The sequence below is a fragment of the Gigantopelta aegis genome, chromosome 8 (genome assembly GCF_016097555.1).
Source record: "Gigantopelta aegis isolate Gae_Host chromosome 8, Gae_host_genome, whole genome shotgun sequence".
Taxonomy (NCBI): Eukaryota; Metazoa; Mollusca; class Gastropoda; order Neomphalida; family Peltospiridae; genus Gigantopelta; species Gigantopelta aegis.
Genome location: NC_054706.1, coordinates 61,307,236 through 61,328,631, shown reverse-complemented (window position 1 = coordinate 61,328,631; position 21,396 = coordinate 61,307,236). Strand labels below are relative to the sequence as shown.

The 21,396-nt window shown below is 36.1% G+C and overlaps 1 protein-coding gene across 1 annotated transcript in view; it reads right to left on the bottom strand.

Moving 5' to 3' along the window:
• The window catches only part of LOC121378640 (advillin-like), a 56,041-nt gene that overhangs the window by 34,214 nt on the left and 431 nt on the right, over positions 1–21,396 (bottom strand). Inside the window, exons 2-6 of the mRNA XM_041506906.1 lie at positions 13,182–13,256; positions 4,116–4,187; positions 3,520–3,597; positions 1,633–1,682; positions 216–321 (exon numbers count right to left, since the gene is read on the bottom strand). Coding sequence (XP_041362840.1) covers positions 216–321; positions 1,633–1,682; positions 3,520–3,597; positions 4,116–4,187; positions 13,182–13,256 — 381 coding nt within the window. The remainder of the gene's footprint in view (positions 1–215; positions 322–1,632; positions 1,683–3,519; positions 3,598–4,115; positions 4,188–13,181; positions 13,257–21,396) is intronic.

The window sequence follows — 21,396 nt, the reverse complement described above, 5'->3', positions numbered from 1 at the left end:
ACCTTAACGTCATAGCAACGCTATTCAAATAGCATTACGTCTAAAGTCTAGAATTTATGTTTTATAAGCACGGGCCCTGTACTAATCGTCGTTTGTGTATTCAACTTTCCAAATTTACAGGAAACGTACTTGAGATACATATCATGAACTTATTTATATATCAAATTAATATCTACTATATTCCTTCAGTAATTTGTACACGTGAGTGTTGTTACCTGTTTAACTCGTATGTTTCGTTTGCCCTTCACATGAAGGAGTCGAGTTTCGTATTTGTCTCTCTCCACCTTCTTAAAGCCCGAGTCTACCCCGCCTTCTAAATATCTGATCACAGAAAACAATTATTATTAAATATAATATTTAGATAACAACAACATTGACAACAACAGGTACAAAAACATCATCATCATCATCAGCAGCAGCAGCAGCAGCAGCAGCAGCAGCAGTAGCAATAACAACAATTTATTTGGTAATTAAAACTATGCAGACTGTTCAAAGATTATATCATTTTGTTTGTTGCACTTTAATCAAGGGGAAGTTACTCTTGTTGACATTGGCAGATATTGTGGCAAGAGTATTATAACACTGACCGATGTTGCCGCATGTGTTGTTGATCAGCTGAACCGGCTTCGGTGGCGTCATGGTTAAGCCATCGGACATAAAGCTGGTAGGTACAGGGTTCGCAACTCGGTTCCGGCTCCCACCCATTGCGAGTTTTAACGACTCAATGGGTAGGTGTAAGGCCACTACACCCTCTTCTCTCTACCTAACCACTAACAACTAACCCAATGTCATGGCTGAGGTGTCTGCCCAGAATAGCGTGCTTGAACCTTAATTGGACATAAACTCGAAAATAAGTTGAAAAGAAAGTTACACATCCCTGTTGCTTCATTAAGACAAATGTAGCGGGTTTCCTCTGATGACTACGAGTCAGAAATAACAAGTGTTTGACATCCAAAAGCCGATGATTAATTAATCAATATGCTCCAGTGGTGTCGTTAAAAATATACAGATATTTTAACGCTAATTAGTCTGCAATTCCTAGTGTTCCCTTATTTCTTTCCCAAAGTATATACTAGTATACACTGAAGCTATATTGCTTGATATGGGTTAACTGTTTACTTCTATATACTATGTATGTGATTGATTTGTCTAAAGATTTTGTTGTAATTTATACTTCAGGCATAGCTCAGTCAACACATAATACGCCTTTACAATTTAAGCACACATCCAGGTATATATATCGCCAGTAAAAACGTATAAGCACCTAGTGTATGAATACATTCAGGGCCAAAACTATACTGAATATCAAAAGAATCGCATATGTTTAGTTTAAAAAAATATATTTAGAATGATTAAATTTGGATCTTATTAGCTTTTATGTCTATTACATTGATCAACATTCCGTGAACATTTTAATCCCATTTCGACAGTCGGTTTACCAAATTAATTGTACCATGAACAAATATAAAATATTAAAATATTTGCGTCTCTTTTATTGTTCAGTATATACATTACAGTTACTACACAGTGTGGAGGCATGTAGTATTCAATTGCAAAACAGTAAAGTTTATAAAATAAAAGAGAACTGTTCTGGAAATGTACATTATTTTATTATAGCTAGCGTACACTTACTTGATACACTTGAAATATGACTGAAATAGTTTTGATTCATGTTCTTGTACCTACAATGAAAATAAAAGCTTTAAAAAATGCATGTTATTTGGCTGTTATAGCATACATAAGTGTTGTAAACTTACGTTTTGATACTGGGGTGGGGGGAGCGGGTGGGAGGGGGCGGGGATGGCGGGATTGGTATTGTGGAAGTTGTGGTGGGGTGGGTGGGGGTGGTGGTGGTGGTACACGAGACTGTGTATTTTTAATGAATATTTTTAATAATTATATATCTCATAGGTTTCAAACGCTGTTTTAGTATGTGTCTACTCGGACACGAACACGCTTATTAATTTTGGAATATGTTTTGTTTTCAATGACTTGCAAATATTCAAGGATATGTAACTATTATATATGTTTCATAGCTACACTCAAACACCCCGTCAACAAAACAACAATAACAACAAAAACCAACACCCCCCAAACACAAACAAACAAACCCATACACCCCCCCCAAGAAAACTCACCAAACAAACAAGCAAACAAACAAACAAACAAAAAACCCACGAAAACAAAACAAACAACACTAAATAAGACCCCCCCCCCCCCCCCCCCCCACACACACACACACACACTTAATGTTGTAGTTACACGTGGCATGTTTATATAGAACCTGTGTAATAAGATATTTACTCTACACAGCATTGTGTAATAACATTTGCTACCACAGCGGTAACTCATAACCGAGGAAATAAAAAATCTTAATTTCTCATATCCGCAATATTACCGGACTAGTTAGCGCCTACAAACCAAAGACGTTGTCGGTATAGAATATGAAGCATCATAATTTGACAAGCACACAAAATGACGTCACATAATTTATAGTTTGCATTCACGGCTCTGTATTTCCATTGTTAAATTTTATAATCAAATGCTACTTCAATACAAAGCATTATAGATTGCTGCAACAGAATAAATACAACTGGTTTTCGAAAACTATCTGTAAACGTGAATACGTTACACATTTATTGCAGTACCCAGAACAGTGTGTAACGCGATTTACATTGTTCAGAACTATGTAGGTAGTACTAAACCAAATAACTTCCTGCTGGGTCAAAGTTCGAGGTTTTGATAGAGAAGTTAACACCACAAGTATATATATATATATATATATATATATATATATATATATATATAAGCCTTTCAGAGAGAGAGAGAAAAAAAAAGCTGAGGTAATAAATAGAATAACAAACTCGGTTCCAATTATTATCAAATTTATATACATCGTGAAATAATTTTAATTTGTCACTCGCCTAAAGCTCGAAATAAATGAAAACTATTTCACTCGGGCGTATAGTGAATACTACATAAGTGGGGGTTGGATACCATTTATCTTGCAACGAGGTGTTTTAAAGACGTACATAACGAGCGAAACAGAGTTGGATACCTTTTTAAACAACGAGTTGTAAGATAAATGACATCTCATGGACACGAATATAGTATTCATTCTGTTTCCTACGTAACCCCCAAAACCAATTTTAAAATAAAATTTAAACGCCTTTTTCTACTTAAACGTATTAACGGCACTCGCACGGCAGTTAACTTTTGCGTCACACAGTAATCAGTTTCAGTTTACCTTACACGTCACAGAACAATCTATTTCGAACGTCCTTATTGGATGGTATGGCTCCGGTGACCAGGTCATCGCCGTGGAGCAACCAATTACAAGACTCGGAAGTTATCTCCAACATATGTTGCAGACGATATTGATATACATGGTGTTCTCGCTGCGTGTATTACATCGGGTCAGTTCTTACACGGGTGTGTAATTTGTTTTTAATATAAACACTGATATCTCGTTTATTATTCGTTGTATAGATATAAGTCACAATCACACACAACACGTACCTCTCTATGTTGGACTGGTGCTCCTCCTAAATAATCGTCTAGTTCAACTGTCTTGTACGCCGCAACACCCTTCTCGTCCTAAACAATAACGATAACAACGATAACGATGACGACGATGATGATGGTGATAATAACAATAATAATAATAATAATAATAATAACAACAATGATGATGATGATGATGAAGAAGCTGATGATGAAGCTGATGATAATGATGATGATGATGATGATGATGATGATAATAATAATAATAATAATTATTATTATTATATTATGGCGATGCAGGGAATAATAATGATGATGATGGTAATGGTGAAAATAATAATCATAATATATGACTACTATATTAATAATTGTCATTATATACATATTCACTAAACTCCTTATATATATACAATTTGTCGCTCAGATGTACTACTAACATATATTATAACGTTCAGCTATTGAACTATTCTTGCTAAATAGGAAATCAAAATGCCATATCAAAATTATATCATGTCAAAATGAAAAATGTATGGCTGTATTCACAAATATTATTTCTAGAATATTATACACAGTTAATAATGCTTACTATAGATATGCAAGACATAGCTTACCTGGGATGTACTTGATCCAAGCCAGAAATGAACATCCCATTCTAACTTACTGGATCTTGGTGCCTTTTTCGTCTGAAATATTCCATATGCGTTTAAATAATGCATTTAAAAACAAGTAAAGTAATAGTAATAATAATTTTTAGAATTACATTATAAATTAAATAAAATCTTTATTCACTCACTCATTCATTCATTCATTCTTTCATTCATTTATTCATTCATTTGTTGTTTTTGATTAAATTAACTAGTAAAACGCCACCCAATTAATGGGGTAATTTGTTTTTATTCACAAATTTTCACAAAGAAGGGCAGACTAAAGGTCAGTTCATACTTTGATTACCATCTCATGCGCAACTGAATTTTTAAAATCTTGTTTTGGTAAACTAAAAAATGTTAAACGAACGCGCACTAAAATTTAATATGAACTTGTTAACATCATACTGAATTGACTGGAAATTGAGGATTAGGTTTGAACAGAAGCAGGACTGGGAGAGTGCGAGTGCAAATAATTTTAACATGCTCATATACCACTAGAGTTTCGAGCATGTCCGTCCCGGGGCCTGTCTCTGGATAGCCAGTGATTTGCTCCGGGACAGAACAAAATTAAGGGGACAATTTTGAAATTTACTTCCAAAAATTAAATAGTGGGCCTTTAAAATTTTGATGCGCATCTCTAATTAATATAATTAATAAAGAAAATTCTACTCATTAAATTTGGTCGCTAGATTAGATTGGGCAGTCAAAATGAAATTAGATAGATAACAGGCCTGATTTGGGATGGGGGGGGGGGGGGGGGGGGGGGGTGAAAATGGACAGAATTTTGAAAATAGCAATTAGTAAAAGAAATTAGTAGGATTAAAATTAGAAAGAAAAAAGTTACAAGCCAAAAATAAAAAGAATTGACTGCTCGGTCGAATATTTATATAATTTGGAGCATTTTGGAAGGACAGTTCAAAAATAAATAAGAGAAAGAAGAGAGGATCGGAGTATTTAATAATATTAAAAAAAGAAGAAGGACTGGGAGAATCAACAACTCGCCAACAAGAGCCGGCGGTGAAGTGTAAATCTACCTTTAGTATACATTACAGCGTATCGCCTAATCCACGGACAAAAGACAGAAATATGCAGTGAAACGGAAGGAAGGAAATGTTTTATTTAACGACGCATTCAACCCATTTTATTTACGGTTATATGGCGTCGAACATATGGTTAAGGACCACACAGATATTGAGAGAAGAAACCCGCTGTCGTCACTTCATGGCCTACTCTTTTCGATTAACAGCAAGGGATCTTTTATATGCATTATCCCACAGACAGGGTAGTACATACCACGGCCTTTGATATGCCAGTCGTGGTGCACTGGCTGGAACGAGAAATGGCTCCCAATGGGCCCACCGACGGGGATCGATCCTAGATCGACCGCGCATCGAGCGAACCCTTTTCCACTGGGCTATGTCCCGCTGCCCGGCGGTGAAGTGTAAATCTAGCTTTAGCATACATTACAGCGTATCACCCAATCCAAGGACAAAAGACAGAAATGCAGTGAAACGATACATGAAAAAAAAAGCAAACATGAAAATACAACAAAAGACTACTGATTCTGTTTTCAGTAAATGGATATTCAGCTTCAGTTCTCATTTTGCATTTTTATATTTATTGAACATTAGCGCCAACAACACAGGCGTGACTGTATAACTGATTTAGTGTGTACTTATTAAACGAATTCTACACTGGGTCCACCTGTTACAAGGCCCGGAATCGTTTCCTGTACATTATATCACAGGGACGAAATAATTAAATAATGGCGGCGACTTCCGCAGCCATTGACGATCATTGTGTTAGCCTTTAGATATGAGTGTGGTTGTGGGTATCGATCTGTAGGGTTGCTAGCTACGGCCCTGGGGCCAAGATCACAAAACATCGAATTTAGCAACTAGCAGGTATACCTATCGAGAATTTACATGTGTTTTGCATCTATATCACACAGGAGCGAGACGTATCCCAGTAGTAAATATTTCGCTGGATGTGCCGTCGCTCTAGGATCGATCCTCGTCGGTGGGCCCATTGGGCTATTTCTCGTTCCAGCCACGAGTGGTATACCAAAGGGCGTGGTATGTGCTATGCTATATGTGGGATGGTGTATTTAAAAGATCCCTTGCTAATAATGGAAAACTGTGGCAGGTTTCCTCTCTATATGTCAGAATGATCAAATGTTAGACATCCAATAGTCGATGATTAATTAATCAATATGCTCTCGTTGTATCGTTAAACAAAACAAACTTTAACTTGAACTACTTTACACAGAAACGTACATCATTACGAAATATTTAGCTTTGTAAGGACGTAAACATTGAACTATGAATTCTTTTAACTGTACTAGTTAGTAGTAATATGAATTATAGTTTAGTCGACGTAATTAACAGTAACCTGCCAGTTAAATAAAAATCACTCCAGGTATATTCATTCTGCTTAGGAAGGAAATGGATGTTTGGATATCTCAACTTATTTCAATGTACGGCAGTTTTGTGTACAGCACGTCTTTATTACGTCACATAATCTAGGTAGTGAGAGGGGAACACACTACAACGACACACACAGTGGTATTTTGTATGCGTTATTCCAGTGGCAACCAGTAGTGCTGGGGTGTCGTTAAACATCCATCCATCCATCCATCCATCCATCCATCCCATCCCATCCCATCCATCCATCCATCCATCCATCCATCCCATGCCATCCCATCCCATCCCATCCCATCCCATCCCATCCCACCCCACCCCACCCCACCCCACCCCACCCCACCCCATCCTATAACATGACAAAACACTCCACGGCCCATATTGAACAAATCACATATCAATGGTTGCTACCCATTACACTTCAAGCGAGCGATCTACCACTGGGCTAGTAGTAATTGATTGTTATAAATACCTTGGATTGTACTTTTCAAAGAACCACACATATTCACAAGTAAAGAAACGTATCGTGGAACAAGCCACAAAAGCCATGTTTTTGCTTAAATACCGAATATGTAACCTCAGTTTGCCTATTGATTGCCAACTTAAAGGTTTTGACCAAACCATTTTACCTATTATATTATACGGTTGAGAGATATGGGGTTTTGGAAATTGTTCTATTATCGAAAGTGTACATACTAGGTTCCTGAGAAGTATTCTTGGCGTAAAACGTAGTACACCTTTGTATATGATGTGTGGTGAGCTTGGAATATTCCCACTTATCATCTATGTGAAAGCTAGAATGATTAGTTATTGGTGTAATATGGGATTCGGTAATAATGTAAATAAGCCATCTCATAGATTATATAAGCAATTACTTTCATCTTATGCCAATGGAAACCATACATATACATGGTTTAAAGTTATTGAAACTATTTTTAATGAAACTGGTTTTAGCTGTGTATGGTTATCGCAAAATTATGTTTACTACGGTAATTTGAGTACCAGTATTTGCAAACATGGAAAGATAATGTTTTTCATTCAAGCAAGGGTACTAATTACAGAATATTTAAAGACGGCAGTCTCCAGATATACATATACATACATATACATATACATGTACATATACATATACATACACATACACACATATATATATATATATATACACATACACACATATATATATATATATATATATATATATATATATATATATATATATATATATATATGGCTAGTGAATTGTTAAAATCACCTATTCCATGTTCCATTTTTTTTTAAATCCTCAAACTCTAGGCGTTTGGTGCTTGTGGATAGTTGTGTATCAAGTTTTAACTGCTATTTTTGTTCCCCTAAGAATTCAATATAATGCAGGTGGGAAGGTGTGTGTGACCCGTGATCGTGACTATGTGGATCTACAAAACAAAGCTGGCTATGACACAGCACAACTCGAAACGAATCCGGCAAGTGATATCTTGAAATCTGAGCTGGATTATTATCACATCTTAAGCCAGTGTCTTTCCGAAACGTTAATTTTCAATCCAGACCCCGGCAGCCTGATCTGGAAGTTGTTTAAACCATAGTTATCATATGTCCTCTCTGTGAGGTATTTCGACACTGGTCTGTAAAATGCAAAAGGAAATTTTTTACCGGCATAGTGGCTGCTCCAACAAAACAGTGACAAGGTATCATTTATATGCATTTCCCCATTGACAGGAAAGTACATATCACAATCTTTAATGTACCAGTGAATGCAATTAAGTACAATAAGACCAGGTGTAAAACATATCTAAATACAGTTTAATGCATTCGTCATCAGCACTGACCTGGTGCGTGATTAAGTATAATGTTTGTCTAATGCGCTCGTAGAATGATATATATGTACACACACACACACACACAAATTATTTAAACACACTATAGCAGTAACCACTTTGTTATAATGACCAGGGATATCTCATCATTGGAACATCTGAAATGCTACAATTATTCCAGTTAATGTAGTAATATCTAGATATTTTAGCCCAGAAAATATGAATGTGCATACATTTCAATTACTACAATGAACATTATTTATTATTAGTATGCATATTTATTTTATGCCATTTATATAAAGGGGGTTCGCTTCTTCTAACCAATTAGTTATAATATGAACTACCATGAACGGACTCCGATTTAAAGAAAAATACTTGACCTGTATCTACTAATTCATGTCCAACTATATGTCAAATATTATATAATGTCTATAAAATATACCTTGACTAGAAAAGTTACAATCCTGTGATGATGCCTTTGAAATAATATAAACTAATTTCCCTCTATGCTAAGTAAATTAAAATATGTTATTGCGTATGGTCATACAACATTTATCATATTTGCTCCGGCATCCTTTTTACAATAAACAATTCCCCGGCATTTTCATTTTAAATTGCAACTTAAATTTATTTTTTATATAATATTCAAATTGTCTACAAAATATAGACATAGCTAGATCATAATTTTTAACTAAGGTTGTTGGATATGGGAGCCATGTTTAAAAAAGAAAGAAAGAAAGGAATTTTATATTTAATGACACATTCAACACAACTACAGGTATGTGGTGTCAAACATGTGATTAATGACCACAAATATATTTTAGAGAGGAAACTATGGGCAACTATTTTTTTATTAGCACCAAGGGATCTTTAATATATGCATCATCCCACAGATAGGATAGTAGGCCTACATATCATGGTCTGTAACACCAGTTGTGAAGCACTGGCAGCAACGAGAAATAGTCCAATGATTACACTAACAGGGATCGATCCTAGACTGACCGTACACCAGGCCAGCACTTTACTACTGGGCTACGTCCTGCCCCCAGCAAATTAATTTAATTATATTATTTTTTTTCCTCTAACACACATAGTAACTATTCAGACTAAAATAAGGGAAAACAGCTTTCCTGTTTAACTAGTTTCTCTGTCTCTGTTCAGTTAATATTTTCTTAACTGCGTGTTTCTTCTGTAGAACTAATTGAACTCTGCAATCACTTCTTATTAAACTATTTACATAACCGGCAATTATTCAGCAACTAGTTAACAACACACACATTTTACCACACTCCAGATGTCTAAGAACTAAACACTTCCAGCCCCCCCCCCCCCCCCCATTGTCTGCAGTCCATCTCAGATTATCACAAACGGACCGGTCATCGTGATGCGTAAACAGTCCATTCTAGCTACCTCAGCCAGAGTTGTTATTTCTTTGCAAGCCAAAACACCCAGCCAGAGATAGTTTACATAAAACACATTCGCAGGATGTAAACACTTAGAGCTAGCATATGTCATTAGCCTGTCATGCGGTATGGAACCTAGGATTCAATCTTCTCAGACAGTTTACAGCCCACCACAATCCAGTGTTGTAAGCTGACGCGTTATGTCTGTCAGCTATGGGTGATACTACACAATTCTAGAGAGAAAGAATAAGGTAGTGCTAAACACATGGTTTTTGCCTTTTGTGGATATGGACATAAAAGATAATTGGTTTGGGTTCTGTTCTATAAAAGCATAAATAAATGATTGGTTTGAATGAGACATTGTGAAATGATAGTACACCTTTCCATGATGCTGACAAGGTGATTAACTAATTTGTGTATAATTTACCATATAATGAGTTCTGGCACTAACCCCTTGATATATATATATATATATATATATATATATATATATATATATATATATATATATATATATATATATATATATATATGTTACAGTTAATCTGTATAATCAGGTAATATGTATATTACCTGATTTTTTCAGCTAATATGTATATTACCTGTTTCACTCAGGTAATATGTATATTAGCTGAACAAATAAGGTAATATACATATTACCTGAAATATACTTCACTAATTGATACAGATTACCTGAAACGTGCAGAATGGTACTGACAAATCTTTAGATCAATGTAGACCAAGTTCTCAGTTCAAAACAAATCTTTTGATCAAGGCAGCCCACGTTCTCAGTTCAAAACAAGTCTTTTGATGTACATGTTCATTGTTAAATCATTTCATGGACAATGTTACAGTTAATCTGTATAATCCACCACTGTTGTTTTAACTAATCCTGTCTGTAGAGCACAATAAAGTGTGCACAATAAAGTTGTGCCAGCCTGTTAGGACTCAGATGGGATTAGTTGGAAAAACAATGCTTGATTTAGGCTGCTGATTTCCTTTGACTGGCTTCACTTCATTGGTAGGTATAAATATCCTGGTGAATGGGATTCTCTGTCACTAGCAAAATGGATCTAGAGGAGACTTTCAGGCGTTCGCTGTACACGAGTTATGGAGAGAATAAGTGTATCTTGCTACCTAAGGACGAATACATTAAGACTGTTGGCGAGTTGCTGGAACCCACCCAGGCACCCAAGAAATTACCGCGTCAGTTTTACTTGCTTAACAAATATGAACTACTGCAGTGTGGGGACGTTCAAAAGTTCATCAGAAAGAAGCCAAACCAGGAACATCCACTGTACTTCGCTACCATCGAGGAGACTGTTGACATCATCAAGCGCGCCCACATCGCTACTGGTCATGGAGGACGAGACAAGATGATCAATGAGATCAACAAGAAGTACGCCGACATCACCCAGTATGCTATTACCTTGTTCAAGTCCATGTGCATCGAGTGCCAGAGAAAACGGAAAGGGACAACTACCAAGGGAATTGTCTTCAAACCAATCCTGTCTAAGGGCTTCATTTCCAGAGTGCAAGTTGATCTCATCGACATGCAGTCTATGTGCCACGGTCAACACAAATGGATCATGGTGTGCCAAGGCCATCTTACCAAGTTCTGCATCCTGCGTCCTCTCACTTCTAAGCGTGCATCGGAAGTAGCTTATCAGTTGCTGGACATCTACCTTCTGCTGGGAGCCCCTTCAATACTACAAAGTGACAACGGGTCCGAATTCACAGTGCAAGATATCACTGAGTTGAAGCAGATGTGGCCTGACCTCGTCATCGTTCATGGGAATCCGAGACACCCCCAGAGTCAGAGTTCAGTGGAAAGAGCCAACTGCGACATAAAATACATGTTGATTGCATGGATGAGTGACAATGACACACGGGACTGGACTGCTGGACTCAAGTTTGTGCAATTTCAAAAGAACTCGAGCCATCACACTGGAATCAAGCGTTTTCCCTTTGCTGCTCTGTTTGGTGCCGATGCGAAGGTAGGATTGACATCATCCAGCCTCCCCCAAGATGTCATTACAAGGTTGCAAACTGAAGACGACCTCCTGTCTGCAGTATCCCATCCAAACCCAGTCGAGCAATCCAGCGAGGAAGCAGACCCTGTACTAGTCTCACCCACCTCTGTACATCAGGAGGAAATTAGGCTGAAGAGAGAGAGAGAGAGAGAGAGAGAGAGAGAGAGAGAGAGAGAGAGAGAGAGAGAGAGAGAGAGAGAGAGAGAGAGAGAGAGAGTGCCAGAGATGCCCAGTTCCAGCAGGCAGAGAGAATGGTCAAACGAAGTCGCATTGTGTTTTCTAGTGTGCAAATCGGAAGCAATGTGACAGTGCCCATTCCTTCAGTTGACAGAGGACGTGCAGATCCTAGGAACATCATCGGACTTGTGACAGAGTGCAGTGACAACGAGTTGTACACAATTGCTGTAAAAGGAGGAATATTGGATCGAAAGTACTCAAGAAACCAATTCGATGTGTGTGCTACGACCTTGTATTCACCTGTACAGAAAAGGACATTTCCCTGCGTCAAGCTGTGCAACTGGAGTCAAGATGCGGTGGACAAGGTATCACAAGATGCAACTGTGCTAGAAGTAAGAGGTGTCAGACAAATCGATGTAAATGCTTCAAAGCCAGATTAGTGTGCAATTCCCGCTGCCATTCCAGCCTGCCATGCATAAACAAGAACTGTTGTTGATGAGAACTTTGACTACATTGATCAATAGACTTGTTTTGAACTGAGAACTTTGACTACATTGATCAATAGACTTGTTTTTAATTGAAAACTTGGACTACATTGATCAAAATATCTTGTTGTTTGTTCTGTAGTAGTGTGTGTGTTGTGTGTTGCAAATGGTATGTGTTTTGAGCCAATAAAGATTGCCAGCATATTATTGTTTATAGTTATTCATTCAGTTAAATAACAACCTTGTCAATACCATTCTGCACGTTTCAGGTAATCTGCATAAATTAGTGAAGTATATTTCAGGTAATATGTATATTACCTGATTTTTTCAGCTAATATACATATTACCTGAGTGAAACAGGTAATATACATATTAGCTGAACAAATCAGGTAATATACATATTACCTGATTATACAGATTAACTGTAACATATATATATATATATATATATATATATTATATATATATAATATATATATATATATATAATATATATATATATATATATATATATATATATATATATATATATATATATATATATATATATATATATATATGTATATATATAATCAATCACATGGGGGTAGGGTGCGGGTATGCATTGAACATAGTTTTGCAGGTAGTAGGTAATGGAACACAAATAGCTCACGCCTCCATTTTCATTTTCAGAATATATCTAAGCTTAGTATACGTACATTTAGGACAATATATGAATCGCCTGAGAAGAATTCTCCGTGTGTGCTTTTGTCTTGGACCACAACCTTCAATTTCTGCAAAATACAAAACACATTTTAAATAAATACTTTCATAATGATAAATTTTTACTATTAACTGAATTTCAAAACTTATTAAGTCAGATAAAACATTGAGTGCAGTAAGTTTCCAAAAAGGTGTTGCAATTTGTTTTGGATGGATAAAACGTCGCTCGTGGTTAAACGAATAGTCTGAAATTCCACAGTAACTTACCGACAGCTAGTTGTCTTACCAATGGGTAATTTAAACACAACACATTTTGCCAGTTGTGTGTTTTGGCAGCCATATTGATCTTTCAAAATGCTCAATGATACCAAATTTGCACCCCTCCGATCCTCCGTTAGCACCTTCCAAATTTCCGAAAACCACAAAGAACAATTGTGGGTACCGAACAGCAGATTTCAGCTAAAACATTAAGGTTTGGCAAACAGACTACTGAGTGAGCTCTGTAGTCTAGTGGATAAGCTATCACCCTCTGCCTACCATTCTCATTATCTTAATAAAAATTACAACAATTTTCCAATTTCTCCCAAGATTTCAATCTGTTTCGACCCTTTCTGTCAGTGTTCTGAGCTGTCCACACCACGTCTATCTGTCTCAACTTCCTCCACGGGTGAAGTCTCTGTGTACTTCTCTGCACCCACCTGGCATCCTCGTCCTCTGCCGCTAATAAAGCTGGTCTGACCCACGGCACTAACTAACGACCGCCGGTATTAGGGGAGCATAGTAGGTAGTTACAAGTGCCTCTTAACAATGCCAGAAATAACTACTGAACACTCCCCGAAGTGGTCAGACTAAGCCCACAGCTAAAAGCTAATGGGGGAATGACAGGTGTGTGGCATGGATAGCCACAGGAGACAATCACCTGTCGCGGTTGGAAAGATAAGGACTGGGATGTGGAGGTGGACAGCGACAGAAGTTAAAAGATAGGAGGAGTCGCGAAATCGGGAAGACATGAGATGGAATTCAAAGGAGTAAACGGAATCGGGGCAGTGGCATACCCCCCCCCCCCCCCAAAAAAAAAAAAAAAAACCCAAAAAAACAACAACAAAAAACAAACAAACAAACAACACACAAAACAAACAACAACACAAAAACACAAAACACCCCAACAACAACAACAACAAACAAACAAAAAACAAAACAACAACAACAACAAAAAAACGAAATATTTACAAAGGCTTTTCAGTAGTTTGTTTATAAAGTTATTTTTTACGAATACCCATTTTCTAAATCGGGCTCTGTCAAGCTGCTACACAAAATAATGACACAACGAACGGTGGTGTGGTGTGATAATACTCTAACAACATATGATAAATTATCGAAAGGCGATGGTGTCCCTTTAAGAAAGGCTCTGTGTTGAAGTGCTAGTTTAAGAGCACTTAACTTAACGTATGACTAGTCACGTAATAAAACGGTTATTCCCTTAGCCTTTGCCTTGCAATTAAAGTTCACACGAGGTAACGAAGGTAATAGTTTAGATGTTACCTGAGCATCATGAGAATACAGTTATAGAAACCCATAAGTCACAAAACAGAAGAAAAAAAAAAAAAAAAAAAAAAAAAAAAAAAAGATTAAAGAAAAAAGAAAAACTACACTGACCGCGGTGTCATGTTAAAACGGAGAGTAGTAGGTTCTACCTGTTTTTATATGGATTAGACTGTAAAATAGTGTAACTGAGTCATGCTGTGGTGGGTGGAGATGGTGGGGTTAACGGTGGTGGTGGTATTGGGTTAAGATCTGTGTTCGATTGCTAGACTGGTGTTTGCGCCTAACATTAAATGCATGTGATATGATAGAACATGATGGTACCCGTCAAATTGTTCCTTATGAACACGCCATTGGTTGTATTAGCATATTATGCACACCGGTGTGATCTGCAATTCGACACTTTTATTACACATACAGCCAGTTAAGTATTTGGTAATGTCATGTCCCTGCATAACTACATAAGCCGAAATAAAAAGGTCAGTAACACACGAACAAATGTCTTGGAATACAGTAGCTTAGTTTAATACACCCCTGCCCCCTTCCACACACATCCCACCCACACACCCACACGCAAACACACCAACACACACACACACACACACACACACACACACACACACACACACACACACACACACCTTCCAAACATCCAAACTACCATATGTTTTAGTACTGGCAATATGTGGGGTTGGGGGTCGGGAGCGCATTTCCTCAACAAAAACAAGAAAACAAATATTAGTAACAACAAGGTAACAAATATAAATTAATGTTAAATGCTTATAAAAATCACACCATATGATTTTTTTTAAACTGTCCCCAGCTCATTTTGACGATGCCAGGGTTGGGGTGCCCTGATTCATCGCCTCACAGAAGCTTCACAGAAGATGAATTAAATTATACATGTTAAATACTAGGAGTACATACACATTGTGGCAGTATGCTGATAATAGTAATAGTAATACTTAAACAAATAATGTAGATGGTGATATTTAATACTAATGCATATGTACATGTAAATAGCAATATTAATAACACATTATAAATGGCTAGATAACAGAACTATATTTAGATAGGCTGGTTGATGTAATGGGGACATAACATAAATAATAGTTTAGAAAGAAGGACTGTTAAAAGGAAAAAGCGGTAGTAGTAATTATAGTGATAATTAATAATGTCAAAATTCACATCAAACGCTCGCTTGATAATTGTTTCTATTTTCTTCCTCTTTTAAAAACTTAATATCGAACACATCCTCTCTTTTTAATTTGAGTTTTCTTTCTCATAGTTATGTAAATGTATGCCTGTACATAAGATTTAAAAGAAAAAGAGAACGACAAAAACCCCACAAATCTCCCACAACCCCCCCCCAACAACAACTACAACAACCCCCCCCCCCCCCCAAAAAAAAAGAAAAAAAAAAAAAAAGAAAGAAAAAAGTATATATATATATCAACATCAACAAAAAACCAAGAAAACCCCTAGATCAATTCAGGTGAAAAACAAAACGACAAGAAAGTGACGCTACCAACCGCCAACAACAACAAACACACAAACAAAACACGACAACATCAGCAGCAGCAACAACAGAAGCAGCAGCAGCAACAACAACAACAACAACGACAAAATACATCAACACACAACCATTACTAAACTTATCTTCCTAGCACTGAAAGCAATAGCTGGTTGTATATTTTAGCAACATGCTTTGTTTATAAAGCCAACGTGACATGATGTTCTGTATTCAAACATCTGCTGTGTTATTTATTTACAGGACATATACTATAGCGCCACAGTCGAACAATTAACTAAACTGTACGCATAATTAGTATTTGTTAAAGGGACATTCCTGAGTTTCCTACAATTTTTAAGATTTTATCGACTAACAGAGATTTTTAACGACTGTAATTACATATCAAATATATTTTTCTGCATAAAATATTAGTGGCTGTATATTAAACGTGTTTCTGATCGTTCTAATATTTGTACTAAGTTAAATGTGATTTTATTTCCTAAAATATGTTTGTTTGTACGTACGAAAATATCTGAAGACAAAATCAAGTTTGAGCTTCTTACAAATATTAAGACGACCATAAATACATTGAATATACAGACACTGATATTCTAAAGAAGAAAATATATTTATATGTAAGTTTAATCGTAGAAATATTTTATTAGCCGGAAACATCTTACAATGCAGCAAAATCAGGAATGTCCATTTAAGCATTTGGAACTTTTGGGAATGGAAAAGACATTTATTTTATCGATCATCAAATTGCACCAACCGATAATCGACCAGTAATAATCTAAATGTACCTCGTGCTTTAGGGTACTTATAGATGCTACATCACATCAAACACGCACGAGATGTAGTTTTTCTATGTCTGTCTCGTGAAGTAATACACACAGACTAAACATACAATTTTGTTCTTGTTCTATATTTGCGTGCTTGCTGTGAGCATGCCTGGTTCATCTTTTGAGAAACAAAATAATTGAAAAATTTGATTTCTTTTCTACCAATATTTCAGTTCCTCGTGTAGCTGAGACGTGTTAAGGACAGCGTACTTGTACCGTAGTTGGATATAAGCACGAACATAAATTGAAATGAATGAATGGACTGAATTCTGTCCGGCCCTAGTTTTGATTTAGTAAACAAGTCTGCGAATGGCAGTCATCTTTCTGATGATGCAAGAGGAATGGAAGTTCCAGTAAAGAATCCCATTGCATGTGGCTGTCCTCCTATAGACCAGACACTGGATAGAGATTCATGGAATCATCCATTATTTTGCCAAATGTCCATTCATGTGTTACGGTTTTGTCAATGAGATTTAATCGTTAATGCTTTTCAACACTACCAAGTTTGTCGGAAAACTATTGGAATTTCGATATCGATAATCGGCTATAATCAATGTACACTAACCGATCAACTTTTTATTATACAATCGGTTAAACTGGCCGTTAGATACCATTTATCTCACAACGAGTAGTTTTAAAATGTATCTAACGAGCGAAAGCAAGTTTGATATATTTTTAAACAATGAGTTGTGAGATAAATGGTATCTAACGGACACGAATGTAGTATTCTTCTATTTCATACATATCCTCAAAAACCAGGTTTTAAGCAAATTCTAACATCTTTTTCGACTAAACGTTATTTACAGCCGTTGCACTTGTAGCTAACTTAGCGTCACATACACATGATTGTCAGGTTAACTATACGTCACAGTGTAATCTATTTCCACCGTTTTGGTTTTCATTGGTAGCTTGGTACTGATGACCAGGTTATCACCTAGGAGCAGCCAGTCGTGTGTCTTGAAATTGTTAACACACATACGTGTATTAACAACCCATGTGTTATGAAAAATAATGCATGGTGTTCTCGCCAACGGGTGTGTCAGAAATACATCTAAACCCTAGCAGATCACTGACCTACGTTATTATCTAATATCTAGATTATAGTAATCACATTTTCAACGATAAACGATTATAGATTTCACAATCGATAATCACACCGCTAGAATCTAACCGATAATACTTCGACTATGAACGATAATCAAAACACCACAAATTACCACTGAAACAAAAATGCAGACATAACCAATAAACATACATGTTACAAGCTGACACATAACAGTATTCGTACAGCTGTTATATACGAGACGTGTCCTGCATTCGAAACGATACGGTGCCGTAAAATAATACAATCTGAAATTAATAGTAACATACCGATAATAGAGGTATTTAGCATTCCTATTGCTAATGGTTTATTGTAGCTAAAAATTCCAAACGTATCATTTCATTTTTCCACCAAATACCGAACAAGATTTGAAATAACTGGATGAAAAGAAATCCCGACAAAACTCCAGAATGTATTTATCCTTATAATGCTTTATAAACATTTAAATCATGTTAAATACGATAAACATATGCATACATACATACACGCGAGCACACGCACACACATTAATAGTGTACGAATCCGATCCGATAGTTTCTCGGGCGTTAACAACAAAATATGTTTTATTTCGTGATAAGCTATAATTCACAAACGTCTCCAATAAATATTTGTTGGATGTTGACAGAAGTTTCGGGTACTTGTTGATAGAATATTTAATAATAGAGCTAATTCACACTCCCATTGTCAATGCCCCCCAATTTGTAAACGGCTATTTTTTTTACGAGATCTCGCGTCAGTTCACAATTAGCGTCCACGAGTTGCTCCGCTACGTGCACATGCGCAGTGGAATGTGAAAGAGGTCTATAGCTGCTTTCTTTAAACATTAGAAAAACAACAGCCCCACACAGTAGAGGCCAAACATCTGAACAATTCATGATTTTGTTCTTTTCCTTAAAATAAAATAAAATAAAATTCCCCCAATTCTCTCAAAAACACAACAAATACCCTCCCCCCCCACCCCCACCCCAAAAAAAAGAAGAAACAAATAAAACAAGCCAACAAACAAACAAAATGTTTATTAATATATATATTAATTTTAATATATTTTAGTATATTTATATACTAGTATATGCAAATGGTGATAAAATAATATGTAAAATTGCATAACTACGGGCATTTGGATACATCGTTCGTAAAAATAATAATTAGTAAAACAGTTCCACAGGCTAATAGTTTGAACACCAGACCATTCTACAGATCTTTGTTCTCTCAGTTGACCGCCCGGTGTTACATTGATTTGTTTCATAAACTCACACAATAGCTGCAGTCTATTTAATACATATGAAGTATAGTATCATACACATGTATATGTTTAGCTCAGTTTGGACAAACAAATATTTGAAAAGCCTGCATCAGTCATATTAAAAACATACATTTTGTTTTGTAATTGATACATTTTGTTTTGTAATTGATACATTTTGTTTTATAATTGATACATTTTGTTCTTAATTGATACATTTTTGTTTTGTAATTGATACATTTTGTTTTGTAATTGATACATTTTTGTTTTGTTTTATAATTGATACATTTTGTTTTGTAACTGATACATTTTTTTAGTAACTGATACATTTTCTTTTGCATTTTTATAATTTTGTTTTGTAATTGATACATTTTGTTTTGTAATTGATAATTTTGTTTTGTAATTGATACATTTTTCTTTCAGATAAATAGCTTAAATTTAGGAATACAATTTGTTTTGTAGCAGTATTTGTTTAGACATAGGCTTCGGCATATAAAGGCGGGCATTGGATTGAGGAATAAACATCTTACTCACTAAACAGGATTAATATTGGGCAAAAATCAGATTCAGTGCTTTGGTGCCCGAGGCTGGTAGGTGTTGACGTCTAATCCTAGTACCGGTTCCAAACAACAAGATAACACGCACGGCTTAGTGAGTGTGTGCAAAGCCATCACACCTCCCCCACCCCACACACACACACTCTCTCTCTCTCTCTCTCTCTCTCTCTCTCTCTCTCTCTCTCTCTCTCTCTCTCTCTCTCTCTTCACGATAGACAACTCAGGTAACTGATATTAATCTGTGTACGATGAACAATAAATATTATATATACAGAATGAAAATGCAGAAACAAAAATGTTTTCCGATAAAACACACACAATCAAACAGAAAACGAAAGAAATGTTAAATTTTGATGAGTTTTTCTTTCTAATTTTTGTCTGTCTGTGGGTGTTTTAAAAGGCTTTGTTTTTATATTTGCGCTTTGCAATTTGCTTTTAATTGACCACATGACAAAAAGAGAGTTTGTTTTGTTTAACGACACCACTGGAGCACATTGATTAATCAATCATCGGCTATTGGATGTCAAACATTTTGACCATATGACAAAAACGTGTTTTTCATATCGTACAAATATGTGCATGTATTAGAGTATTTGCATGTATATCATATGTAAATTATTAAAATCATGTACAACATAATATAATAATGAAAATCTTTTCTTTGCTGCTGTTTCTGAGAACAATAATAATAAAAACAAGAACAACATAAACAACAACAAAACAAACAAAAACAACTGATACATGTATGTTTACCCAGTACAACGGGCATGTTTTTTTTTAAAGTTGTTTTTTTAGTTTAACTATTGGATGTCAAACATTTGATAATTTTTATATTCTGTCTTAGAGAGGAAACCCGCCACAATTTTCCATTAGTAGCAAGGGATCTTTTGTATGCACCATACAAAAAGACATGATAGCACATACCACGGTCTTTGATATACCAGTCGTGCTGCACTGGCCGGAACGAGAAATAGCCCAAATAGCGCTTTACCACTGGTTTACGTCCCACCCCTCAACGGGCATGAATCATAGCTATTATTTATATTATTAATAGGGCAGGATTTAGCTCAGTCGGTTGAGCTCTCGCTTGAGGTGCTTGTGTCGCAGGATCGAACCACCTCGGTGGATCCATTCAACTGATTGGGTTTACCCCCGTTCCAACCAGTGCACCACAACTGGTCAAAGGCCGTAATATGTGCTTTCCTGCCTGTGGGAAAGTGCATATAAAAGATACCTTGTTACTAATGGAAAAAAATGTAGCGGGTTTTCTCTGATGACTACGAGTCATAATTACCAAATGTTTGACATCCAATAGTCGATTAATTAGTCAATGTGCTCTAGTGGTATCGTTAAACAAAACAAAGTTTTTAAAACGAACACCAAATAAACAAACACACAAACAAACAGACAAACAA